The sequence below is a fragment of the Ahaetulla prasina genome, chromosome 4 (assembly GCF_028640845.1).
Source record: "Ahaetulla prasina isolate Xishuangbanna chromosome 4, ASM2864084v1, whole genome shotgun sequence".
Taxonomy (NCBI): domain Eukaryota; kingdom Metazoa; phylum Chordata; class Lepidosauria; order Squamata; family Colubridae; genus Ahaetulla; species Ahaetulla prasina.
The window spans coordinates 9,409,726-9,437,560 of record NC_080542.1 but is presented as its reverse complement, the minus strand read 5'-3'; the positions used below and the strand labels follow the sequence as shown (position 1 = coordinate 9,437,560).

The following is a 27,835-nucleotide window of genomic DNA, read 5'->3' as shown; positions in this document are numbered from 1 at the left end:
GGACACACTCAATTGTATTAATGTCCGAAATGAGGTATGGGTTCCAGACAGGCGAGCTGTATTCAAGAATTGGTCTAGCAAATGGTTTATATGTATAATGTATAATGTATAATGAGATAATTAATGTATAATGAATGGAGTTCCCCTCCATTCATTAGAGGGAGCAAAAATGATCCTGTGGATAAACTTGGTGTTTTTACTAGCTGTCCTTAGAGGTAATTCTATCCTCTGTAGTCAGCTTGTTCCATTTTAATTCTTGTATACCAGAAACTTTGCTGAAACAACTTTCCTTTCAGGTGTCCAATCTGAGGTCCAGTTGGTGGAATCTGGAGGGGATGTGAGAAGACCTGGGGAGTCCCTCCGTCTCTCCTGCCAAGCCTCTGGATTCAGCTTCAGCGACTATTACATGGGCTGGATGAGACAGGCTCCTGGGAAAGGACTTGAATGGGTGGCCTACATAACCACTGGTTCCAGTACTTAATACTCAGACAAAGTCAAGGACCGCTTTACCATCTCCATGGACAATGCCAAAAGCCAGCTGTATCTGCAAATGAGCAGCCTCAAAGCTGAAGACACGGCTGTCTATTACTGTGCCGGAGACACAGTGAGAGGAAGTGAATCTGAAGCCAGGCAAGAACCTTCTCTCTCTCTGTCTCAGAGCAGATCTCCAAGTGGGTTCAATCCCAGAAAGTTGAATTTTTAGAATAGAATAGAATAGAATTTTTTATTGGCCAAGTGTGATTGGACACACAAGGAATTTGTCTTGGTGCATATGCTCTCAGTGTACATAAAAGAAAAGATACGTTCATCAAGGTACAACACTTGCAAAACTTAATGATGGTCAATATATCAATATAAATCATAAGGATTGCCAGCAACAAAGTTACAGTCATACAGTCATAACTGGAAAGAGATTGGTGATGGGAACAATGAGAAGATTAATAGTAGTGCAGATTTAGTAAATAGTTTGACAGTGTTGAGGGAATTATTCGTTTAGCAGAGTGATGGCAATTGGGGAAAAACTGTTCTTGTGTCTAGTTATTCTGATGTGCAGTACTCTACAGCATTGTTTTGAGGGTAGGAGTTGAAACAGTTTATGTCCAGGATGCGAGGGGTCTGTAAATATTTTCACGGCCCTCTTCTTGACTCGTCCAGTATACAGGTCCTCAATGGAAGGCAGGTTGGTAGCCATTGTTTTTTTTCTGCAGTTCTAATTATCCTCTGAAGTCTGTGTCTGTCTTGTTGGATTGCGGAACCAAACCAGACAGTTATAGAGGTGCAAATGACAGACTCAATCATTCCTCTGTAGAACTGGATCAGCAGCTCCTTGGGCAGTTTGAGCTTCCTGAGTTGGTGCAGAAAGAACATTCTTTGCTGAGCTTTTTTGATGATGCTTAGTTTCTATTCATTGCTTCTTGTCCTGCCTCCAACCTCTTTTATTGAGATTGATTAATATTTTCCATTCGCAGTAAATATCCCTCATTTGTTTAGATGTCTTTCCCATCCTTCCCCTTTTTAATGTCTCCCTGGGCATTTAAATCTTAAATTGGAACAGAACACAATTTTCAACCTACAGTAGTAGAGATATTTGCATTAACATCACATTCAGTCTCAAACATCAGAACAAATCTTTAGGTATAAATAGGATGTGAAGATGGTTTTTCCCAGTATTAATTTTGTAATACATTTAATATTGTATAGCATTTTTAGCTTATTACATTCATGGAAGTTGTTGAATTCTGCTCATTATCATTTTTTATATTATACCCACTTGAATGATGCTATGTTGACTGTGGGGCATAACATAACCAGTAACACCAGGGGCTCCTTTTCAATACTCAATGCCCAATTTTTATAATGCTCCAATAAAAGTCAATAAAAGAAATTAATATAAAAACATGTATTCATAATAGTGTGTGAAATATATTCTAATATCTGAACATTAAAAAAACAGGCGTTGCCTTGCCTTCAGACGTTGTGGGTGTTTTACAACTTCTGAGTTGTTTTTAACAGAAGAGTGGACAGCCATCTATCTGAAATGGTACAGGGTCCTCTGCCTAAGCAGGGGGATGGACTAGAAGACCTCCAAGGTCCCTTCCAGCTCTATTAAGATGGTCTGTTTATTATTAAAAGCAGTGGTTTCCTGCAACAATAAACATGAAATTACATCAAATGGATAATTCCTTCAAAATCTTCATCGAACCATTTACAGAAATGGGACAAACTGGTCTTTAAAAAGAGGGCGGGGGGAGAACCTGTCTTAAAATTAAGTTGCTATATATGGCAAACATATTCTTTTACATACCCTTTCAGATTTTTCAAAAGACTCTTGCCGAAACTGATTCTCTTTTATCCTGGAGTTTATGTAAATGCAGGCCTAACCTTCCTCTTTATATGACATTATCTCCCACCCTCCTCAACCCGGTGGCTGAAGAGCAAAAGCCAGTCTGCCTGGAACTTCTCCACTGAGAAAGAAAAATGATATTTCTGCTCCAACTCGTCTCCATTTTAGCAATCCTCAAAGGTAACGGTTCTTCCATCCAGAGATGGAAGCTGACAGGCTCCAATATGCTTGAGGTGAATGGACTGCAGCCTGACGGACAGTTAAAATGTGCATTTCAATATTTCCTTTCCAGATGCCCAAATGGATGTCCAGCTGGTGGAATCAGGAGGGGATGTGAGAAGGCCTGGGGAGTCCCTCCGCCTCTCCTGCCAAGGTTCAGGCTTCACCTTCAGCAACTTTGATATGAACTGGGTGAGGCAGGCTCCAGGGAAAGGACTGGAGTGGCTTGCATGGATAGACAATGCTGGAGATGGGAGCACCCAATACTATGCCGATTCAGTGAAAGGCCATTTCACCATCTCTCGGAGAGATGCCTCCAGCATGCTTTATCTCCAAATGAACAGCTTGAAGCGAGAGGACACGGCTGTGTATTACTGTGCTGGAATATCACAGTGAGAGGAAGCAATGGGGAAGCCTGTCAAAATCCCTCATTGTTCATGGCTGCCGTCCAAGTTGAGTCAGTTCTCATGGCCTCAATTAAACAGGGGAAGTTTTATCTCCATGCAGAAAAGTAGAACAGAATCCTTTTCATTTTCTCCACTGGTTCTGAAGAAGCCACAAATAGTTGAGGGATAGTGATCATTCCTGACCCCGTTTTTGTTTGGTAGCACATATGAAGGACTGTTTACTCACAGGAGTGGACAACCACTCCTGGGAGTAAACCACACAGGAGTGCACAACCATTTAGATATGAGCCAGCAATGTGCAGCAGCTGCCAAAAAAGCCAATACAGTTCTGGGCTGCATAAACAGAGGGGTAGAATCAAGATCACGTGAAGTGTTAATACCACTTTATAATGCCTTGGTAAGGCCACACAATATTGCATTCACTTTTGGTTGCCACGATGTAAAAAAGATGTTGAGACTCTAGAAAGAGTGCAGAGAAGAGCAACAAACATGATTAGGGGACTGGAAGCTAAAACATATGAAGAACGGTTGCAGGAACTGGGTATGTCTAGTTTGATGAAAAAAAGGACTAGGGGAGACATGATAGCAGTGTTCCAATATCTCAGGGATTGCCACAAAGAAGAGGGAGTCGGGTTGTTCTCCAAAGCACCTGAGGGTAGAACAAGAATCAATGGGTGGAAACTAATCAAGGAGAGAAGCAACCTAGAACTAAGGAGAAATTTCCAGACAGTTAGAACAATTAATCAGTGGAACAACTTTCCTGCAGAAGTTGTAAATGCTCCAACACTGGAAATTTTTAAGAAAATGTTGGATAGCCATTTGTCTGAAATGGTGTAGGGTTTCCTGCCTGGGCAGGGGGTTGGACTAGAAGACCTCCAAGGTCCCTTCTAACTCTGATATTATTATTATAACTCCAAGTTGAGCAAGCTTTTGTGGCCTTAGTTAAAAAGGGGAAGTTATCTCTCCATGTAGAAAAGGAGAGCAGAATCCCTTGAAGAACAACAGGCAAATCTCTGTAATTTATACTCTACATAATCACAATACCTTAAAAAGCCCGCCCAATGTGAATGTTCTGAGTTTCTGAGCTGTTCTGTTCTGTTCTGTTCTGTTCTGTTCTGTTCTATGTCATCCTTCCAACTTGGGTAAAATGAGGACCCAAATTGTTGGGGGCAATATGCTGACTCTGTAAACCGCTTAGAGAGCGCTGTTAAGCAGTATGTAAGTCTAAGTGCTACTACTATTGGTATCCTAGTCAGTCCTCATATTTCAACCTGTTCATCGGTGGATAGATCTGGCTCTTAGTATTCACCCTGGAGATGGTAAAGCATTCTTGCACATAAACTGCATTTCTTGCTTAGATACAAGAATCCTTCACAACCTCCAGGGTGAATTGTAATGTCCTTCCTGTTAAAAACTACTTCAGCTTTAATTGCAATAATACAAGAGCAACCAATAGATTTAAACTTAATGTTAACTGCTTTAATCTAGATTGCAGAAAATATGACTTCTGTAACAGAATCATCAGTGCTTGGAATACTTTACCTGACTCTGTGGTCTCTTCCCATAATCCTAAAAGCTTTAACCAAAAACTTTCTACTATTGACTTCACCCCATTCCTAAGAGGACCATAAGGGGCGTGCATAAGCGCACAAACGTGCCTTCCGTTCCTGTCCTATTGTTTTTCTTTTCTTCTTCCTATATATATATATATGCTTATACCTCCTAATATTTACTCATATATGTGTTTATATGCTATATAATCTTTTTGTATGATACTTACATATATTGTTGTGACAAAATAAATAAATAAATAAATAAATCCTAAGAGCCAGATCTATCCACAGATGAACAGGGTTTTTTTTATTTTATTTACATTTATATCCCACCCTTCTCCGAAGAATCAGGGCGGCTTACAGTGTGTAAGGCAATAGTCTCATTCTATTTGTATATTTACAAAGTCAACTTATTGCCCCCCCAACAATCTGGGTCCTCATTTTACCTACCTTATAAAGGATGGAAGGCTGAGTCAACATTGGGCCTGGTGGGACTCGAGCCTGCAGTAATTGCAGGCTGCTGTGTTTTAATAACAGGCTATCTTACAGCCTGAGCCACTACGGCCCTTGTTTGAAATATGAGGACTGACTAGGATATTACTATGGAAGAGACAGAATTCAATACAAAAGCCAAGGGGGGGGGGAAATTGGTTGAAGTCCCTGATGAGGAACTCTCCAAGTTCATGGAGTAAACTTTGTAACTTAGAATTTATAAGAACCAAATAAATCTAAGCTTCATTGTCCAGACCAACCTTTTCAGACCAAACCCTCCCTTAAGTGTATGTTGAATTGTATAAAGTAGTTTCTTTATTGCTGGTTTACCTATAGACAGGAATCTTGCCAGACTAAAGTACTCTATGTACAGTAGTGGCCACAATTGTGGAAACCTTTTGGAAAAAGTGTATTTTCTAAAACTAGCTAACAATACCACCTTTTTTTGGGGAGTAGTACCATAAAATGATATATCAATGGAAAGATAATTTAATCAAGAATGTAATGCAGTAACTTTAATGAAGAATAGAATATAATTTTTTTATTGGCCAAGTGTGATTGGACACACAAGGAATTTGTCTTGGTGCATATGCTCTCAGTGTACATAAAAGAAAAGATACCTTCATCCAGAATCATAAGGAACAACACTTAATGAAAGTCATAGGGTACAAATAAGCAATCAGGAAACAATCAATAATCAAGAATGTAATGCAGTAACTTTTATGAAGGATTTGCTATTAGAATAGCAGTTACAATATAAAGAGGAAAAGTGAAACACATAGAAAAAATGAGATATACAAAAATTATCACCATAGAAAAATTGAGATGAACAAAAATTATCACGTCAGTTAATATTTAGTTGGGTGACTTTTATTTTTAATTTTTTTTATTTTATTTTGCATTTATATCCCGCCCTTCTCCGAAGACTCAGGGCGGCTTACACTATGTCAAGCAATAGTCTTCATCCATTTGTATATTATATACAAAGTCAACTTATTGCCCCCAACAATCTGGGTCCTCATATTACCTACCTTATAAAGGATGGAAGGCTGAGTCAACCTTGGGCCTGGTGGGGCTTGAACCTGCAGTAATTGCAGGCAGCTGCTGTTAATAACAGACTGTCTTACCAGTCTGAGCCACAGAGGCCCTTTTTAGCATGAATGACGGCCTTACAATATGTTCCCATGGAACGAACCGAGTCTTTTAGTTCTGCAGCTGTTATCATGTGAAACCAAGATTGAATGATGGCTTCTATTAACTGGGTTTTATTGCTGGGTCGCTTCTGACTAACAAGTTTCTTTAGTCAACTCCATAGATTTTCAGTTGAGTTAAGGTCTGGGCTATTCCTAGGCCATTCCAGCAGTGGAATAGGATTATCTTGAAACTCAAAAAAAAAAAAAAAAGTGGTGTTATTAGCCATCAAACCTCAAAAAATACACTTTTCCCAAAAGGTTTCTACAATTTTAGCCACTACTGTATTTCAGTTAAATACTGTGAAGACATCTTAGTCTCTTTTTACACATTGAAAACTCTTCACTCTTCCTTCACACAATTCAGTGCCAGGTTCTACTGCATCTATGGCTTTTTTTATCCCAAAGGTGCTTTTTCAAGAGGCAACTGGACTGTCTGGTTTTTTGTTTTGTTTCTTTGAAGACATTTCTCTTCTCATCTAAAAAGCTTCTTCAGCTCTGGCTGGATGGTGAGGAATGGAAAGATTTATACTTCTTTTGTCGTGTCCCACTCCTCCGCTGACGGCCGGGTCAGGGAAATCCGAATCAGGCGTGCCTCTGCAGCTCTGCCAAAGTCCTAGCAAAGTCCTCAGGGCAGGCAGGAGACCAGCAAGTGACTTCAGCAAGATATGTTTAGACTTTGCTTGACTCAGAGAATGCCAGAAAGCAGGTCCTTTATATAGGCCATGGGGTGTGGCTCCATGACTCAGCACTTATCCAGGCCTGCCCCTCCCTTCCTTCTGTTGCCTCCGTCTATCAAGTCTTCTGACGTGAGGGTCACTCCAGTCTGCAGCTGTTGGCAATTTTTTTTTTGTTTACATTTATACCCCGCCCTTCTCCGAAGACTCAGGGCGGCTTACAGTGTATAAGGCAATAGTCTCATTCTATTTGTATATTTTTACAAAGTCAACTTATTGCCCCCCCAACAATCTGGGTCCTCATTTTACCTACCTTATAAAGGATGGAAGGCTGAGTCAACCTTGGGCCGGGCTTCCCTCAGGCTCACATGCTGTGGAGGAGGGGGAGGGGTCTAGTTGCTCCGTTTGCCAGAGCTGGGGGCTGGAGATACTTCCTCCTCTTCAGCCTGTCTGGGCATGGAGCCAGGGCTGGGACCGGGAGGCATACTAGGACATTCCTCCGTGTTCGGAAGCAGATAAGAAGGCCCCGGCTGTGGTGAGATCGGACGAGACACAATATCTTTGAAGCAATCGTCTTCAAAGAAAAACCAAGAAGTACCAGTTGCCTCTTTAAAAAAATACCATTGGGACAACTATGACCTGGATGACTGAGAATCTCCATAGATACTATGGCATTTTTGTTTCTTTATACAGGCTATTTTGAAAGACATCTAGATTGTGGAACATATGGCCCCCTTTATCTGGAGGGATATGTAAATCTGTGGGCGGTCTCTTCTTTAAATGAGCCATATAATTTTTCTCAGGCAGAACCCATCAACATAAACTGGTGGGTGCTTCCCCAGACTCTTCCATTCCTATCTTTTTGGACAGCAAAAAAAAATATGTTATTTTGGCCAACATCCCTGCTCTTTGTCAGCGTTCTTGCAGGTAATTCATCCACCATAGCAGTCTTTTGATTATTCTTATTTATCTGCAGGAACTGGGTATGTCTAGTTTGATGAAAAGAAGGACTACAACAAAGGGAGACATGACAGCAGTGTTCCGATATCTCAGGGGCTGCCACAAAGAAGAGGGAATCAAGCTTTTCTCCAAAGCACCTGAGGGTAGAACAAGAAGCAATGGGTGGAAACTAATCAAGGAGAGAAGCAACTTAGAACTAAGGAGAAATTTCCTGACAGTGAGAACAATTCATCAGTGGAACAACTTGCCTCCAGAAGTTGTGAATGCTCCAACACTGGAAGTTTTTAAGAAGATGCTGGATTTGTTGGGTTTCTTGCCTAAGCAGGAGGTTGGACTAGAAGACCTCCAAGGTCCCTTCCAACTCTGTTATTCTATACTATTCTACTCAGTAATATTCAACAGTTCTTACTGAAGTATTTTCCTTTTCAGGGGCCCAGTCTGAAGTTCAGTTGAATGAGTCTGGTGGGGATGTGAGGAGACCTGGAGAGTCCCTTCATCTCGTCTGTCAAGCATCTGGCTTCACCTTCAGTGATTACAGCATGCACTGGATGAGGCAGGCATATGGGAAAGGGCCGGTATGGGTGGCACATATACGCTATGATTCTACAACTTTTCACTATTCTGATGAAGTCAAGGGTCGCTTCACCATAACCAAGGACAACGCCAGAGACCAGCTGCATCTGCAAATGAACAGCCTGAAGCCTGAAGACACAGCTGTCTATTACTGTGCAAGAGGCACAGTGAGAGGAAGGGCTTCTGAAAGTGCTTCTTAGGTGTTGTGTCTTGCCCACTCTCACAGCAGCCGAGGCTTCTTATCTGCTCCCGAACACGGAGGAATGTATGCCTCCCGGTCCCAGCCCTGGCTCCATGTCCAAGCAGGCTGCAGAGGAGGGAGCACCCCACGGCCCCAGCCCTGGCTCCATGCCCAGGCAAACGGAGCAGCTAGACCCCTCCCCCTCCTCCACAGCATGTGAGCCTGAGGAAAGTTTATTTCCAACAGCTGCTGATTGGAGTGACCCTCGCATCAGAAGACTGGATAGGCGGAGGCAACAGAAGGAAGGGAGGGGCAGGCCTTAATGAGTGCTGAGTCATGGAGCCACACCCCATGGCCTATATAAAGGATCTGCTTTCTGGCAGTCTCTGAGTCAGGCAAAGTCGAACTTATCTTGCTGAAGTCACTTTCTGGTCTCCTGCCTGCTCTGAGGACTTTGCTAGGACTTTGGGCAGAGCTGCAGAGGCAAGCCTGATTTGGATTTCCCTGACCCGGCCATCAGCGGAGGAGTGGGACACGACATTAGGGGACGCCAGGCTAAAACACCTGAAGAATGGTTGTGGGAATTGGGCTCGGTGGTTAAGATGCTGAGCTTGTTGATCGAAAGGTTGGCAGTTCAGCAGTTCGAATCCCTAGCGCTGCCGCGTAATGGGTTGAGCTCCCGTTACTTGTCCCAGCTTCTGCCAACCTAGCAGTTCGAAAGCAGGTAAAAAATGCAAGTAGAAAAATAGGGACCACCTTTGGTGGGAAGGTAACAGCATTCCGTGCGCCTTTGGTATTGAGTCATGCCGGCCACATGACCACGGAGACGTCTTCGGACAGCGCTGGCTCTTCGGCTTTTAAACGGAGATGAGCACCGCCCCTTAGAGTTGGGAACAACTAGCACATATATGCAAAGGGAACCTTTACCTTTTTAATTTAATTTAGAGCCAAGGTGGTGCAGTGGTTAGAGTTCAGTACTGCAGGCTACTTCAGCTGATCGCTAGCCGCAGTTTGGCAGTTCAAATCTCACTGGCTCAAGGTTGACTCAGCCTTGCATCCTTCCGAGGTGGGTAAAATGAGAACCCGGATTTTTGGGGGCAATATGGTGACTCTGTAAACCTCTTAGAGAGGGCTTTAAAAGCATTATGAAGTGGTATATAAGTCTAAGCGCTATTGCTATTGCTAAGGAAAAGAAGGACTAGGGGTGACATGATAGCAGTCTTCCAATATCTAAGGGAAGAGGAGGTCAACCTATTCTCCAAAGCACCTGAAGGCAGAACAAGAAGCAATGGGTGGAAACTAACCAAGGAGAGAAACAACCTTGAACTAAGGAGAAATTTACTGACAGTTAGAACAATCAATCAGTGGAATGAATTGCCTCCAGAAGTTTTGGATTCTCCAACACTGGAGATGTTTAGGAAGAAATTATCTGAAATGGTATAGGGTTTTTTTCTTGAGCAGGGGGTTGGACTAGAAAACCTCCAACATCCCTTCCAAATCTGGTATTCTGAATCCAAGAAAAAGCCTTCTCTTTCCCTGAGCAGTTCTCCAATATAACTCATTAAAATGATGTGGAATTGGAAGACCAAAGTTAAGAATTGTATGATCTTGAGTTAACCAAATGATTAAGTGCCATCTAGTTCGGTATCAAGGGACATGGTGGCTCAGTGGCTAAGATGCTGAGCTTGTAGATCGATAGGTCGGCAGTCCAACGGTTCAAATCCCTAGTGCCACATCACAGGTTGAGCTCCCGTTATTTGTCCCAGCTTCTGCCAACCTAGCAGTTCGAAAGCAAGTAAAAAATGCAAGTAGAAAAATAGGGACCACCTTTGGTGGGAAAGTAACAGTGTTCCATGTTCCTTTGGCATTTAGTCATGCCGGCCATGTGACCATGGAGACGTCTTCAGACAGTGCTGTCATTTTGGCTGTGAAATGAAGCTAGGACAAGTAATGGGAGCTCATGCTGTTACGCAGTACTAGGGATTCGAACCGCTGAACTGTCAACCTTTCAATCAACAAGCTCAGCATTTTATTTATTTATTTATTTATTTATTTATTTATTTATTTGTCACAACAGTATAAATAAGCATATGCATGAAATAACTATACAATATATAAGCATAAATATAATCATAAGTATGTAATAACTATATGAAATTGGATACAATCAAAGGAAACATTAGGACAGGAACGGTAGGCATGTTGGTGCTCTTATGCACGCCCCTTACAGACCTCTTAGGAATGGGGTGAGGTCAATAGTAGAAAGTTTTTGGTTAAAGCTTTTGGGATTTTGGGAAGAAACCACAGAGTCTGGTAGTGCATTCCAGGCATTAATGAGGAGCTGAGAGAGATGAAGTGCCAGAAAAGACACCTAGAGAGTGCTTGGAGGTCCAGTCGCTCCGAATCCGACCGAACACTAGCGAGGTCACATATTCAGACCTACCTAGTGGCGATCAGAGTGGCGAAACATAATTATTTCTCCGCTCTCATTGCATTGGCAGATAATCGCCCAGCCACCCTGTTTAGGGTGACCCGCTCCCTGCTTCTGCAGGAGGCTCGGGAGGACCCCTTACAGGGGTGTGCTGAGGATTTTGTACAATATATGTCTGATAAAATCGCTCAGATTCAGGATGGACTGGATACTGATTGGATAGATCTGGGTGGGTTGGCGGGGATGAGTCTTGAGAGTACTATCTGGGCTGAGTTCGATCCTATGACTCCCGACGACATGGACAGGTTGTTGGGTAGGCTGAATCCCACCACATGTTTATTGGACCCGTGTCCCTCCTGGATGGTACTGGCCACACGGGAGGTTACACGAGGCTGGCTCCTGGGAGTTACCAACGCTTCCTTGTTGGGGGGCATTTTCCCCCCCGCCTTGAAAGAGGCGGAGGTGAGGCCCCTCCTCAAGAAGCCCTCCCTGGACCCAGCTGTATTAGTGAACTACTGTCCAGTCTCCAACCTTCGCTCCTTGGCTTCTTGGCGAAGGTTGTTGAGAGTGTGGTGGCATATCAGCTTCCTCAATACCTGGAGGAAACTGTCTATCTGGACCCATTCCAATCCGGTTTCAGACCTGGGTACAGCACCGAGACAGCTTTGGTCGCGTTGGTGGATGACCTCTGGAGGGCTCGGGACAGGGGATGTTCCTCTGTCCTGGTCCTGTTAGATTTCTCGGCGGCTTTTGATACCATCGACCATGGTATCCTGCTGGCGGTTGGAGGGACTGGGGGTGAGAGGCACCATTTATCGGTGGTTCTCCTCCTATCTCTCTGACCATTCACAGACGGTGTTGGCAGGGGGGCAGAGATCGACCCCGAAGTGCCTCACTTGCGGGGTGCCTCAGGGGTCTGTTCTCTCGCCTCTCCTGTTTAACATCTACATGAAGCCGCTGGGTGAGGTTATCCATGGTTTTGGGGTGGATTATCATTTGTACACTGATGATACGCAGCTGTACATTTCCACCCCGAACCACCCCAACGAAGCCGTCGAGGTGATGGGCTGGTGTCTTGAGGCCATGCGGGTCTGGATGGGGAGAAACAGGCTCCAGCTCAACCCCTCCAAGACTGAGTGGCTGTGGATTCCGGCGTCCCGGTACAGTCAGCTTACGCCATCGCTGACTGTTGGGGGGGAAGTACTGACCCCCAGGGGAGGAGTGCGCAACTTAGGCATTCTCCTGGATGATCGGCTGTCTTTAGAAGAACACTTGATGGCCGTCACCAGGGGAGCATTTTATCAGGTTCACCTGATTCACCAGTTGCACCCCTTCCTTGACCGGGACTCCTTACACATGGTCACTCATGCCCTCGTCACTTCCCGCCTGGACTATTGCAATGCTCTCTACATGGGGCTCCCCTTGAAGAGCACCAGGAGGCTCCAGTTAGTCCAGAATGCAGCCGCGCGGGTGATAGAGGGGGCACTGCGTTGCTCCCACATAACACTCATCCTGTGTGGCCTGCACTGGCTGCCGGTAGCCTTCCGGGTGCAATTCAAGGTGCTGGTTACCACCTTTAAAGCGCTCCATGGCTTAGGACCGGGGTATTTGCGAGACCGCCTTCTGCCACCGATTGCCTCCCAATGACCTGTGCGCTCCCACAGAGCGAGCCTTCTCAGGGTGCCATCGACCAAACAATGTAGGTTGGCGGCCCCCAGGTGGAGGGCCTTCTCTGTGGCGGCCCCCAGGTGGAGCGCCTTCTCTGTGGCGGCACAGCCCTATGGAACGAGCTACTATGGAACGAGAATCTCCGTAGACATCACAATATATTATTTTGTTTGTTTTAATGCGGATCTCTTCTTTTCCTGCAGGAGGAAAAGGAGGAGGAAGAGGGGAGAGGGGAGGGGGAGGGGGAGAACGATGACAATTGCTTTGAATGATCATCAGACTGGCCCACAGCTTTGCTGGCTGAGGGACTCTGGGAGTTGAAGTCCACAAGTCTTAAACGGACTAAGGTTGGAGACCCCTGTCTTAAAGCTTACAACATCCCTTGAAAAAAAAAAACTCTTAAGGCGATGGAGAGAGAGATTTACTTATGTTGAGTGATATGTAAATTCAGGGAGGGCTTTTTTTCTTTAAATATGACCCATCTTCTGAGGCGAAAATCAAGATTGGCAAAGATTGGGTTCCTCCCTGAATGTTTTCCATTCCATTTCTCTCTCGTCATTGCAGTCAGCAGAAATGTGGCAAACTTTGGTAACCTTACTAATAGTCCTGAGAGGTACTTTTTCCTTCCATTCAGATGTATTCTCCATTTTAATAATAGTTGTGTGTAAGAGAGAGAGATGCAATAGGTGTGAGTTAAATGCCTTTTTTCCCAGGTGTCCAATCTGAGGTCCAGTTGGTAGAGTCTGGAGGGGATGTGAGAAGACCTGGGGAGTCCCTCCGTCTCTCCTGCCAAGCCTCCGGATTCGCCTTCAGTAACACCTACATGGGATGGGTGAGACAAGCTTCTGGAGCAGGTCTGAAATGGGTTTCATATATAAATCCAAGTTCATCTAGCGTTTACTACTTGGACAAAGTGAAGGGACGCTTCACCACCTCCAGAGACAATGCCAGAAGCCAGCTGTATCTGCAACTGAACAGCCTCAAACCAGAGGACACGGCAGTCTATTACTGCACTAAGGAACACCACGAGAGGAAGCCCATCAAAAACCATCCCACGTTGTCAGAGAATTCATGACTGGCAGAGAGATGGTAACAAGGTCAGCCAACGAATAGGCATAGCAACTGGATCAGCCAATAAGGGCTGTTTGGAAACAGAAACTTAAGCAGGGAGTCTGGGCGTGGCTCAGCTGTGCTGAGCTCTGAGTCTGTCTGCTGAACTGAAACTGAAACCAATCTCTCCTCTCTATCACATTGGTAAATCTGCTGTTGGTATTGTATATTTATTTCATGTGTTATGTTATGTATAAAGCAGGGGTAAAATGCTCCCGGATCGGATGGGATCGCGCAATCCGGTAGCGATGGCGGCTGCTGGTTCGGAGGACCGGTAGCAAAAATCCCTGGCCCCGCCCCCCTGCCTCTGCTGAGCCGCACCATCTGCAGAGGTTGGGGTTTTTTTTACTTTTAAAAGAAGGTTTTGCTTCAGCTGAAACAGGCCTTTAAAAGTAAAAAAAAGCCTTTGAGGATCCTGCCCCTCAGTTGAGATAGGCAGCCTTTAAACTTAAAAAAAAATATATGAGCCACAGTGGGGCAGTGGTTAGAGTGCTGTATTGCAGGCTCCTTCTGCTGACTGCCGGCAATTTGGCAGTTCAAGTCACACCAGGCTCAAGGTTGACTCAGCCTTCCATCCTTCTGAGGTGGGTAAAATGAGGACCCAGATTGCTGGGGGCCATAGGCTGACTCTGTAAGCCACTTAGAGAGGGCTGTAAAGCAGTGTAAAGTGGTATATAAGTCTAAGTGCTATTACTATGATGTTCAAATGTGTTTTTTTTTCTTCAAAAGGCAACTTCTTGAGAGTTTTTTTTTTTTTTTTGAGGGGGGATATTTTGCTTCTCCTTCAAGAAAGCCCAGTTGCCTTTTGGGGAAAAAACAAAACAAACCCTGCCTTTGGGACAACCATGACCTGTATGAATTCAACATGAACATATAAAGAATGTTGGCAGGAACTGGGTATGTCTAGCCTAGTGAAAAGGACTAGGGGTGACATGATAGCAGTGTTCCAATATCTCAGGGGTTGCCACAAAGAAGAGGGAGTCAAATTATTCTCTAAAGCACCTGAAGGCAGGACAGGAAGCAATGGGTGGAAACTAATCAAGGAGAGAACCAGCCAATGAGAAATTTCTTAACAGTGAGAACAACTAATAGCTTGCCTCCAGAAGTTGTGGGCACACCATCACTGGAAGTTTTTAAAAAGAGATTTGACAGCCAGAATGAGATAAGGCAGTGATGGGTAACCTTTTTGTCGTTGCGTGCTAAAATCGCCTGCGCCTATAATGCAATGAGTGTGCAACCTGCCACCCCCCCACGTGCATGCGCGTGAGACCCCCCCCCTGTGCTCCACCTGCCCCTGCCCCTGTGTATGTTTTTATTGGCTGTAAACCGCCCTGAGTCTTTCGAGAGAAGGGCGGTATAAAAGTTTAATAAATAAATAAATAAAATAAAATAAATTAAGAGGAGACTGGATAGCGACTTGTCCAAAAAATGGTATAAGGTCACCTGTTTGGGAAGGGGGTTGGACTAGAAGATCTCTAAGATCCGTTCCAGCTCATTTCTGATTGAAATTGATGGAAATCTCAATAACACTCAGGTTTGGACCAGGGATGGGTTTCATGAGGTTCTGACCAGTTCTGGAGAACCGGTAGCAGCAATTTGAGTAGTTTGGAGAACCGGGAGTAAAAATTCGAACTGGCCCCGCCCCCATCTATTCTCTGCGGAAATGGGGATTTTGCAGTCATCTTTCCCTGCAGTGGGGTGGGAATGGAGATTTTACAGTATCCTTCCCCTGCCATGCCCACCAAGCCACGCCCACAGATCCGGTAGTAAAATAAATTTGAAACCCACCCCTGGTTTGAAGGGGACAAAGTTTTTGTTGTGGGGGAGAAAAGGAATAGACTAGAATAACGGATTTGGAAGGGGACCTTGGAGGTCTTCTAGTCCAACCCTCTTCTTAGGCAGCAAACCCTACCCCACTTCAAAAAAATGGTTATCCAACACCAGGAGGAAGAAGGAGTGCTGGATGTGTTCGCTGCCTTGAGTTATTTATATAATATATATATATAATTACAGATTCACAGAGTTGGAAGGGACCTTATAGGTCATCTAGTCGAACCCCCCACCTAAGCAGGGGACCCTACACCGTTTCTGACAAATGGCAACCCAATCTCTTCTTGAAAGCCTTCAGGGATGAAGCTCCCACAACTTCCAAAGTCAAGCTGATAATAAAGGCAGGATAAAAAAATAAATACACACTCTAACCACATGCTAACCCTCACCAAAATATCTCTTCAGCGATTGTTCAGAGAACGGAGAAGAATGGAAAAAATGAGTGAGAAGATGCCCTTTTATTTTGAGGGATATGTAAATTATAGGACATTTATAGGGCATTCCTATTTAAATAAGCCAAAACTCCCTTTTTTCCCCCAGACTGCAAGGAGGGCGGCTTTTTGTCCGAATGCTCTTCATACAATCCAAGTGAACAAAAAATGATTCTTTGGCTATATTTGACATGTTTGGTAGCAGTTCTCAAAGGTAATTCTTCCCCCCCCCCCCATTCGTATACCAGAGTCTTCCATTTCTCTCTCTTTCTATGTAATGGAATTCAGGAAAGATATATATATATATTCTTCTTTCCAGGGGCCCAATCTCAGATCCGGTTGGTGGAGTCTGGAGGGGATGTCAAAAGGCCTGGAGAGACACTCCGTCTCATCTGCAAATCCTCTGGCATCAGTTTGAGTGACCATGCCATGGGCTGGGTGAGACAGGCTCCAGGGAAAGGCCTGGAATGGATTTCCCATATCAATCCAACTTCATCTAGCATCACGTACTCAGACAAAGTAAAGGGGCGCTTCGCCACCTCCCGAGACAATGGCAACAACCTGCTGTATCTGCAAATGAATAACTTCAGAGAAGAGGACACAGGAGTCTATTATTGTGCGAGTTACACAGCGAGAGGAAGTGAATCTGGAGCCCAGCAAAAACCCAGAATTAGGAAGCCCTCCCTCCCCTCCCAATGATCATTTTTGTATATCTCGTTTTTTCTACTTTCTACTTTTTTCACTTTTCTTCTTTATACTGTGACTGCTATTCTAATAGCAAATCCTTTATAAAAGTTATTGCATTTCATTTTTCATTAAATTATTTTTCCATGGATATATCATTTTATGGTACTGCTCCAAAAAAATTTGATGGTTATTAGCTAGTTTTAGAAAATACACTTTTTCCAAAAGGTTCCCACAATTTTGGCCAGTACTGTACATGACTGACTTTTTGTCTACTAAGGCACATTTTATTCTTGATCAGCCTATATTTATTTTGACTTAAAGGACTATCCTTTTATCAAACACAAAACCTACTCTGGAAATGTTGTCATCTATTAAGCTATTGGGTAATATTGTTGTAAAGAAGACAGCCCACAAGAATATATGTTTAATCGTAAAGTAATTCAGATACAACCACAATCCTCAGGTCAAATTTAATATTTTTTATGGCGTTTCATTAATTTTTCCTATATAGAATTCAGATGCAAAAATTCCACGATGTAAGTACTCTAACCTGTGAAGGTTTGGTTTCAGGATTTAAAATGTTCTTTTCAAATCATACACTCCATAATTCTCTAAAATTTAGGAGGGATAACAAAATGTTCCTCCTTTCCTTCTCCCTAAAAAAAATTATAACAGAATTACCCATCAACACAATTTCCTGTAAACAAGCCTAAATTAGCTTTGGCTGCATGTTCCCCATTCAGTTTAATGAAAAGAAGGACGAGGGGAGACATGATAGCAGTCTTCCAATATCTCAGGGGCTGCCACAAAGAAGAGGGAGTCGGGCTTTTCTCCAAAGCACTTGAAGGCAGGAGAAGAAGCAATGGAGGGAAACTAATCAAGGAGAGATGCAACGTAGAACTAAGGAGAAATTTCCTGACAGTTAGAACAATTAATCAGTGGAACAACTTGCCTGCAGAAGTTGTGAAGGCTCCAACACTGGAAGAAGATGTTAGAAAACCATTTGTCTGAAGTGGTGTAGGGTTTCCTGCCTAAGCAGGGGTTGGACTAGAAGACCTCCAAGGTCCCTTCCAACTCTGTTATTCTATTCTATTCTATTCTATTCTATTCTATTCTATTCTATTCTATTCTAACTAGGATGATTAAGGTCCTGGACACTAAAACACGTGAAGAATGGGTATGGCCAGCCTAGAGACAAAAAAGGAGTTAGGGCATGACATGATAACGATATTTCAGTATTTGAGGGACTGCCACAAAGAAGAGGGGGATCAACTTATTTTCCAAACCACCTGAGGGCAGGATAAGAAGCAACGAATGGAAACTAATCAAGGAGAGAAGCAATCTGGAATTAAGGAGAACCTTCCTAACGGACAATTGACCAGTGGAACAGCTTGCCTTCAGAAGCTGTAGGTGCTTCATCACTGGAGGTTATTATTTCTTTTTTATTTCACCATGCGGGGCTAGCCTGATGAAAAATTTTAAGTGGGAGTTTTATAGTGGTTTTTTATTAGTTTTAACTTTATTAGGCCATTTATAATCAGTTTTTTAATTATGTTTTTAACTTTTGTTCTCTGTATGTTTTTATTGGCTGTAAACCACCCTGAGTCCTTCGGGAGAAGGGCGGTATAAAAGTTTAATAAATAAATAAATAAATAAATAAAATTAAGAGGAGACTGGATAGCAACTTATTTATTTTATTTATTTATTAATCATACTTATATACCACACCATCTCCCGTAGGACTCAGGGCGGTTCACAGGCATACTAAAACAATATAATAAATAAGCATTAAAACCCAGTTAAGACTAAATATTATCATGGCCTGTCACTAAAACAGTAAAAACCAGTAAAAACCGCATTAAAATTTTGCTAAAACATTTTATTCTTAGGTTAGTCCAGCGCGCTGAAATAATAGAGTCTTCAGTTCACGTCTGAAGGTCCAGAGGTTGGGGAGTTGTCGTAATCCCGGAGGAAGCTCGTTCCACAGGGCTGGTGCCGCCACAGAGAAGGCCCTCCCCCTGGGGGTCGCCAACCTACATTGTTTGGTCGACGGCACCCTGAGGAGGCCTACTCTGTGGGAGCGCACAGGTCGTTGGGAGGCAATCGGCGGCAGAAGGCGGTCTCGAAGGTATCCCAGTCCTAAGCCATGGAGTGCTTTAAAGGTGGTAACCAAAACCTTGAATTGCACCCAGAAGACTACCGGTAGCCAGTGTAGGCCGCACAGGATGGGTGTTATATGGGAGCAGCGCGGTGCTCCCTCTATCACCCGCACGGCCGCATTCTGGATTAACTGGCGCCTCCGGGTGCTCTTCAAGGGGAGCCCCATGTAGAGAGCATTGCAATAGTCTAGGCGGGAAGTGACGAGCGCATGAGTGACCGTGCGTAAGGCGTCCTGGTCAAGGAAGGGGCGCAACTGGTGGATCAGGTGGACCTGATAAAATGCTCCCCTGGCGACGGCTGTCAAATGATCCATTTGTCAAAAAATGGTATAAGGTCACCTGTTTGAGCAAGGGGTTGGACTAGAAGACCTCTAAGATCCGTTCCAGCTCATTTCTGATTGAAATTGATGGCAATCTCAATAACACTCAGGTTTGGACCAGGGATGGGTTTCATGAGGTTCTGACCAGTTCTGGAGAACCGGTAGCAGCAATTTGAGTAGTTTGAAGAACCGGGTGTAAAAATTCGAACTGGCCCCGCCCCCATCTATTCTCTGTGGAAATGGGGATTTTGCAGTCATCTTTCCCTGCAGTGGGGTGGGAATGGAGATTTTACAGTATCTTTCCCCTGCCATGCCCACCAAGCCACGCCCACAGATCCGGTAGTAAAAAAAAATTGAAACCCACCCCTGGTTTGAAGGGGACAAGGTTTTTGTTGTGGGGGAGAAAAGGAATAGACTAGAATAACAGAGTTGGAAGGGGTCCTAGGAGATCTTCTAGTCCAACCCTCTTCTTAGGCAGCAAACCCTACCCCACTTCAGACAAATGGTTATCCAACACCAGGAGGAAGAAGGAGTGCTGGATGTGTTCGCTGCCTTGAGTTATTTATATAAATATATATATATAATTACAGATTCACAGAGTTGAAAGGGGACCTTGGAGGTCTTCTAGTCCAACCCTCTTCTTAGGCAGGAAACCCTACCCCACTTCAGAAAAATGGTTATCCAACAGCAGGAGGAAGAAGGAGTGCTGGATGTGTTCGCTGCCTTGAGTTATTTATATAATATATATATATAATTACAGATTCACAGAGTTGGAAGGGACCTTATAGGTCATCTAGTCGAACCCCCCACCTAAGCGGGGGACCCTACACCGTTTCTGACAAATGGCAACCCAATCTCTTCTTGAAAGCCTTCAGGGATGAAGCTCCCACAACTTCCAAAGTCAAGCTGATAATAAAGGCAGGATAAAAAAATAAATACACACTCTAACCACATGCTAACCCTCACCAAAATATCTCTTCAGCGATTGTTCAGAGAACGGAGAAGAATGGAAAAAATGAGTGAGAAGATGCCCTTTTATTTTGAGGGATATGTAAATTATAGGACATTTATAGGGCATTCCTATTTAAATAAGCCAAAACTCCCTTTTTTCCCCCAGACTGCAAGGAGGGCGGCTTTTTGTCCGAATGCTCTTCATACAATCCAAGTGAACAAAAAATGATTCTTTGGCTATATTTGACATGTTTGGTAGCAGTTCTCAAAGGTAATTCTTCCCCCCCCCCCATTCGTATACCAGAGTCTTCCATTTCTCTCTTTTTCTATGTAATGGAATTCAGGAAAGATATATATATATTCTTCTTTCCAGGAGCCCAATCTCAGATCCGGTTGGTGGAGTCTGGAGGGGATGTCAAAAGGCCTGGAGAGACACTCCGTCTCACCTGCAAATCCTTTGGCATCAGTTTGAGTGACCATGCCATGGGCTGGGTGAGACAGGCTCCAGGGAAAGGCCTGGAATGGATTTCCCATATCAATCCAACTTCATCTAGCATCAAGTACTCAGACAAAGTAAAGGGGCGCTTCGCCACCTCCCGAGACAATGGCAACAACCTGGTGTATCTGCAAATGAATAACTTCAGAGAAGAGGACACAGGAATCTATTATTGTGCGAGTTACACAGCGAGAGGAAGTGAATCTGGAGCCCAGCAAAAACCCAGAAATAGAAGCCCCTCTCTCTCTCCTCTTAAAAAATAAACCTTTTTTGTACTTCTATAACTGTTCATTTAACTGCTTATTTAACTTATGTGCAGATCACATCATGAGAAAGGCGGGGCCAGATGAGTCAAAAGTTGGAGTTAAAGTCGCCGGGAGAAATATCAACAACCTCAGATATGCTGATGATAGCACTCTAATGGCAGAAGGCGAAGAGGAACTAAAGAGCCTCTTGATGCGGGTGAAGGAGGAGAATGCAAAAGTTGGGTTTAAACTCAACATTAAGAAAACTAGGATCGTGGCATCTGGCTCTCTCAATTCCTGGCAAATCAGATGGGGAAGAAATGGAGGCAGTCACAGATTTTGTTCTCCTGGGCTCCAAGATCACTGCAGATGGGGACTGCAGCCAAGAAATTAAAAGACGCTTCCCCCTGGGGAGGAAAGCTATGGCAAATCTAGACAGCGGAGTAAAAAGCAGAGACATCACCCTGCCAAAAAAAGTGGGTGTAGTCAAGGCAATGGTTTTCCCAGTTGCAATGTCGGGCTGTGCTGAGCACCAAAGAATCAAGGCCTTTGAACTATGGTGCTGGAGAAGACTCCTGCGAGTCCTTTTTTGGCCAATAAAGAATTCTATTCCATTCCATTCCATTCCATTCCATTCCATTCCATTCCATTCCATTCTATTCTATTCTATTCTATTCTATTCTATTCTATTCTATTCTATTCTATTCTATTCTATTCTATTCTTAGGAGACTTCTGTAGACTTCCCTGGAGTTTAATCAGCTCTCCCAGACATACTTCTACTGCTTAGGATAGGATAGGATAGGATAGGATAGGATAGGATAGGATAGGATTCTTTATTGGTCAAATGTGATTGGACACAAAAGGAATTTGTCTTTGGTGCATATGCTCTCAGTGTACATAAAAAGACAAGATACATTTGTTAAGAATCATAAGGTACAACACTTAATGATAGTCATAAGGTACTATCTAGACCCGTTCCAGTCCGGTTTCCGGCCCGGTTACAGCACGGAGACGGCTTTGGTCGTGTTGGTGGATGACCTCTGGAGGGCCAGGGATAGGGGTTGTTCCTCTGCCCTGGTCCTGTTGGATCTCTCATCGGCTTTTGATACCATCGACCATGGTATCCTGCTGCGCCGGTTGGAGGGATTGGGAGTGGGAGGCACCGTTTATCGGTGGTTCTCCTCCTATCTCTCCGACCGGTCGCAGTCGGTGTTGACAGGGGGGCAGAGGTCGGCCCCGAGGCGCCTCACTTGTGGGGTGCCGCAGGGGTCGATCCTCTCACCCCTTCTGTTTAACATCTACGTGAAGCCGCTGGGTGAGATCATCAGTGGTTTCGGTGTGAAGTACCAGCTGTATGCGGATGACACCCAGCAGTACTTTTCCACACCGGACCACCCCAACGAAGCTATCGAAGTGCTGTCCCGGTATCTGGAGGCCGTACGGGTCTGGATGGGGAGAAACAGGCTCAAGCTCAATCCCTCCAAGACAGAGTGGCTGTGGATGCCGGCATCCCGGTACAGTCAGCTAAATCCGCGGCTGACCATCGGTGGCGAGTCATTGGCCCCGATGGAGAGGGTCCGCAACTTAGGCGTCCTCCTGGATGAATGGCTGTCTCTAGAAGATCATTTGACGGCCGTCTCCAGGAGAGCGTTCTACCAGGTTCGCCTGGTACGCCAGTTGCGCCCCTTTCTGGACCGGGATGCCCTATGCACGGTCACTCACACACTCGTGACATCTCGCCTGGATTACTGCAATGCTCTCTACATGGGGCTCCCCTTGAAGGGCATCCGGAGGCTACAGTTAGTCCAGAATGCGGCTGCGCGGGTGATAGATGGAGCCCCCCGTGGCTCCCGCATAACACCCATCCTGCGCAGACTGCACTGGCTACCTGTGGCCTTCTGGATGCGCTTCAAGGTTTTGGTGACCACCTTTAAAGCGCTCCATGGCATAGGGCCGGATTATTTACGGGACCGCCTACTGCTACCGAATACCTCTCACCGACCCGTGCGCTCTCATAGAGAGGGACTCCTCAGGGTGCCGTCAGCGAGGCAATGTCGTCTGGCGACGCCCAGGGGAAGGGCCTTCTCTGTGGGGCTCCACCCTCTGGAACGAACTACCCCGGACTTCGCCAGCTTCCGGACCTTGGACCTTCCGCGGGCTTAAAACATACTTATTTAATTGCGCAGGACTGAGTTAGATTTTAAATTTATGGGTTTTAAATTGGGTTTTATTTCTATATTTTTAATTATTGGGCTTTTAGAATAAGTTTTTTAATTGCTTTTATATTGTATTTATGTGTTTTTAAGTGCCTGTAAACCGCCCTGAGTCCTTCGGGAGATAGGGCGGTATATAAATATGATCAAATAAATAAAATAAATAAATAAATAAATAAGCAATCAAATCATACTAGGAAATAATCAATATCAATATAAATCATAAGGATACAAGCAACAAAGTTACAGTCATGCAGTCATAAGTGGGAGGAGATGGGTGATAGGAACAATGAGAAAACTAATGTATGGCTGTGAAGGTTGGACCATAAGAAAGGCTGAGCGCCAAAGAATTGAGGCCTTTGAACTCTGGTGCTGGAGAAGACTCCTGCGAGTCCCTTGGACTGCAAGGCGATCAAACAAGTCAGTCCTAGAGGAGATCAACCCTGACTGCTCTTTAGAAGGCCAGGTCCTGAAGATGAAACTGAAATCCTTTGGCCACCTAATGAGAAGGAAGGACTCACTGGAGAAGAGCCTAATGCTGGGAACGATTGAGGGCATAAGAAGAAGGGGACGACAGAGAACGAGGTGGCTGGATGGAGTCACTGAAGCAGTAGGAATGAGTTTAAATGGACTCCAGAGGATGGTAGAGGACAGGAAGGCCTGGAGGAATGTTGTCTATGGGGTCGCGATGGGTCGGACACGACTTCGCAACTAACAACAACAACAAAATCATAATAATAGTAAAGCAGACTCTCTCCTCCATCTTTTTTTTTTACACTAGGGGGCAGCTCTTGTCAGCAAAGTCCCACCGAATATTGTTTCCTTAATTGAAAAATTGTGCAGTTCTCTCTGCAAACCAAAGAAAGATCCGACATTCCTTTCCTAAATAATAATAATAATAATAATAATAATAATAATAATAATAATAATAATAATAATAATAATAATAATAATAATAATAATAATAATAATAATAATAATAATAATTTAATTTATAGACCGCCCTTCTCCCGAAGGGCTCAGGGCGGTGAACAGCCAGTTAAAATACAGGAAAACAGACAATATTAAAAACAACCCTTAAAAAACTCATTCAATTGGCCAAAACTAAAACATAGTTACACCCTATAAATTACTAAAAATTTAAAACCCCAATTAATCAAATTAAAATTAAATGTAGTGAAAATTGAATTGAGTTTACAATGCAGTTAAGTTTATTCTCCTTTCGCATCCCACCAGGTAACCAACTAAGATTACTAACCAGCTAAGGTTACCAACTAGGGCCACAATGTAATTTTGACCTCTTTCTTCCAAGCTATTGAGCTGGCTAAAAGATTGATGGAGTCTTTATCATTATGAATTGATCCCAACCATGAATACAACAGTATAAAAGGTAGGGGACATGGTGACTCAGTGGCTAAGATGCTGAGCTTGTCGATCGAAAGGTTGGCAGTTCAGCGGTTCAAATCCCTAGTGGCATGTAACAGGGTGAGCTCCCGTTACTTGTCCCAGCTTCTGCCAACCTAGAAGTTCGAAAGCACATAAAAAATGCAAACAGTAAAATAGTAAACAGTAAACAGTAAAATAGGGACCACTTTGGTGGGAAGGTAACAGCGTTCCGTGTGCCTTTGGCATGGAGTCATGCCGGCCATGACGAAGATGTCTTCGGACAGCACTGGCTCTTCGGCTTTGAAACAGAAAATGATCACTGCCCCTTAGAGTCGGGAATGACTAGCACGTATGTGTGAGGGGAACTTTTACCTTTACCTTTATGAATACGACAGCAGTGTATCCATGTAACCAACCTCCGTCACAATTGTCTTTGCTGAACTTTTATATCTTCTAAGGCCTTGTGGGAAGAGAAAGTCATGCAAATTGCTTCAAGAGTTTGATCGCGGGCCTTCAAAAGGCGGTACCCAAATAAAAGGGCTTTGGTGTTCCTCTTAGATCCAGGCTCACGTTTCTTTGATTTACAATGAAGATCTCATTGTGTTTGTTCTCCTTTCTTTTGGTGCAAAAATGTAAGTATGAGTTCTAGATGATGTTTAGAGATGGCGTCACCACAGAGCTCTGAGTATTTTCACGGCCATCTTCTCTTGTTTCTCAAGGGGCCTCCTCAGAGATTCACCTGGTTTCAACTGGCCCAGGAATGCTAAGGCCTAGAGATAATCTCCAGCTGGTTTGTAAAGTGACCGGGTTCTCCATCCAGATTCAGCACTATGTTTGGCATTGGTTCCGCCAGCCTCTCGGAAAAGCTCTAGAATGGATTGCGGGAACACATCCCTATGATGGGTACAAATGGTATTCTCCCTCCGTGAAGGACCGTGCCTCCATTTCGTCCGACAGCTCCAAGAATGAGTTCTACATCCAGCTGAATTTGGTGTCCGTTGCAGACTCGGCTATCTATTTTTGTTCCAGAGAGCACACAATGAGAGAAGTTGATTTGGGATTTGAACAATACTTCTAGGTTGACAGAGAGAGATCACTAAGACAGGGGAGATCAGAGAAGAGCAAAGTGGGTCCATCACCTTCTTTATTATGGTCCTTGGCAAAATATATTTATATCTCAGATGAACCCAGGAAGAGATTGATGAATATTTTGCAGTGACAGTAGATCTTCCTGAGTAGTTCTTCTTCTTCTCCTCCTTCTCCTTCTCCTTCTCCTCCTCCTCCTCCTCCTCCTTTCTCCCCACCACCTCCGCTTTCCTCCTCTTCCTCTTCCTCTTCCTCTTCCTCCTCCTTCTTTTTCTTCTTTGTCCCCTCCTCCACCACCACCATCCCTCCTCCTCCACCACCTCCTCCTCCTCCTTTCTCCCCACCACCTCCTCTTTCCTCCTCCTCTTCCTCCTCCTTCTTTTTCTTCTTTGTCCCTTCCCCTTCCCATTCCTCCTCCTCCTCCTCCTCCTCCTCCTCCTCCTCCTCCTCCTCCTCCTCCTCCTCCTCCTCCTCCTCCTCCTCCTCCTCCTCCTCCTCCTCTTCTTCTTCTTCTTCTTCTTCTTCTTCTTCTTCTTCTTCTTCTTCTTCTTCTTCTTCTTCTTCTTCTTCTTCCTCTTCCTCTTCCTCTTCCTCTTCCTCCTCCTCCCCACCACCAGGTAGGACATTGTGGTAGATAATTTTATGTACTATGCTTAGGTCAGACTGAAGTCAGCATAGTTCTAAGTTGTCTAAGCCCAATATTTGAAATTTGGTGGTATAAGGTATTTTATTGCGGGTAGAGGAGTGGAGGACTCTTCTTGTGAAATATCACAATGATGATTAGGGGACTGGAGGCTAAAACATATGAAGAACGGTTGCAAGAACTCGGTATGCCTAGTTTAATGAAAAGAAGGACTAGGGGAGACATGATAGCAGTGTTCCAATATCTCAGGGGTTGCCACAAAGAAGAGGGAGTCAAACTATTCTCCAAAGCACCTGAGGGTAGAACAAGAAGCAATGGGTGGAAACTAATCAAGGAGAGAAGCAACCTAGAACTAAGGAGAAATTTTCTGACAGTTAGAACAATTAATCAGTGGAACGACTTGCCTGCAGAAATTGTAAATGCTCCAACACTGGAAATTTTTAAGAAAATGTTGGATAACCATTTGTCTGAAATGGTGTAGGGTTTCCTGCCTGGGCAGGGTGTTGGACTAGAAGATCTCCAAGGTCCCTTCAAACTAAGTTGTTGCTGTTGTTGTTGTTGTTGTTGTTGTTGTTGTTGTTGTTTATCATTTCTTAATATCATTTCTTTTATTATACCATTTCTCCTACATTTCTTGATTTTCTATTTATACATTTATACATTTTTCTACTTGCTGTTCTATTAATACATTTATCTATCTTTTTTCTCCTCTTTCTTCATTATAATATTATCCTATCTGTATCTCTTCTCCAACCAATCGCATTACTCTATAGCATCGTTTTGAGGGTAGGAGTCGAAACAGTTTATGTCCAGGATGTGACATTATGCCTTCTTTGAGATTTTTTCAAAAAGTGTTGTTGCTATAGTCAGCCAATTCGGGTCCTCTTTTATCCTGAAGTGTATGTAAATACAGAGAGAACCTTCCCCTTTATATGACATCATCCCCCAGACTTTTCAAGCTGTGGCGGGAGAGCAAAGGCATTTTGCCTGAAACTTCCCCATAGAGAAAGAAAAATGATATCTTTGCTCCACCTCTTTTCCATTTTAGCAGTCTTTCAAGATAACTGTTCTTCCGTCCATAGATGGAAGCTAAAAGACTCCAATGAGCTTGAGGTTATGGGGCTGCAGCAAACTAAGGTTAAAGTGTACCTCTCAATATTTTCTTTCCAGATGTCCAAATGGAGGTCCAGCTGGTAGAATCTGGAGGGGAAGGCCTGGGGAGTCCCTCCACCTCTCCTGCCAAGTTTCAGGCTTCACCTTCAGCAGCTCAGAGATCAGCTGGATGAGGCAGGCACCAGGGAAAGGGCTGGAATGGCTTGCAATGGTAGATAATCCAGGAGATGGGAGCACCCAATTCTATGCCAATTCTGTGAAAGGCCGTTTCATGGTCTCCCGGCATGATGCCTCCAGCCTGGCCTATCTCCAAATGAACCACTTGAAACCTGAGGACACCGCTGTGTATTACTGTGCTAAAGGAACACACACTGCAAGAAGAAGTTGTGGTGAAGCCTGTCAAAATCCCTCATTGTTCATGGCTGCGATCCAAGTTGACTCAGCTTCCGTTAAAAGCAACGGAAGTTAG

At 44.1% G+C, this 27,835-nt stretch overlaps 1 pseudogene and 1 gene segment (V, D, J or C); both read left to right on the top strand.

The window, feature by feature from the left end:
- The first annotated feature begins 169 nt into the window (after positions 1-169).
- On the top strand, positions 170-2,469 carry LOC131197831 (immunoglobulin heavy variable 3-11-like). The segment is given in 3 exon segments: positions 170-215; positions 297-630; positions 2,376-2,469. Coding segments are annotated over 3 exon segments (474 nt in total).
- LOC131197830 (immunoglobulin heavy variable 3-23-like) lies at positions 2,435-27,835 on the top strand (annotated as a pseudogene).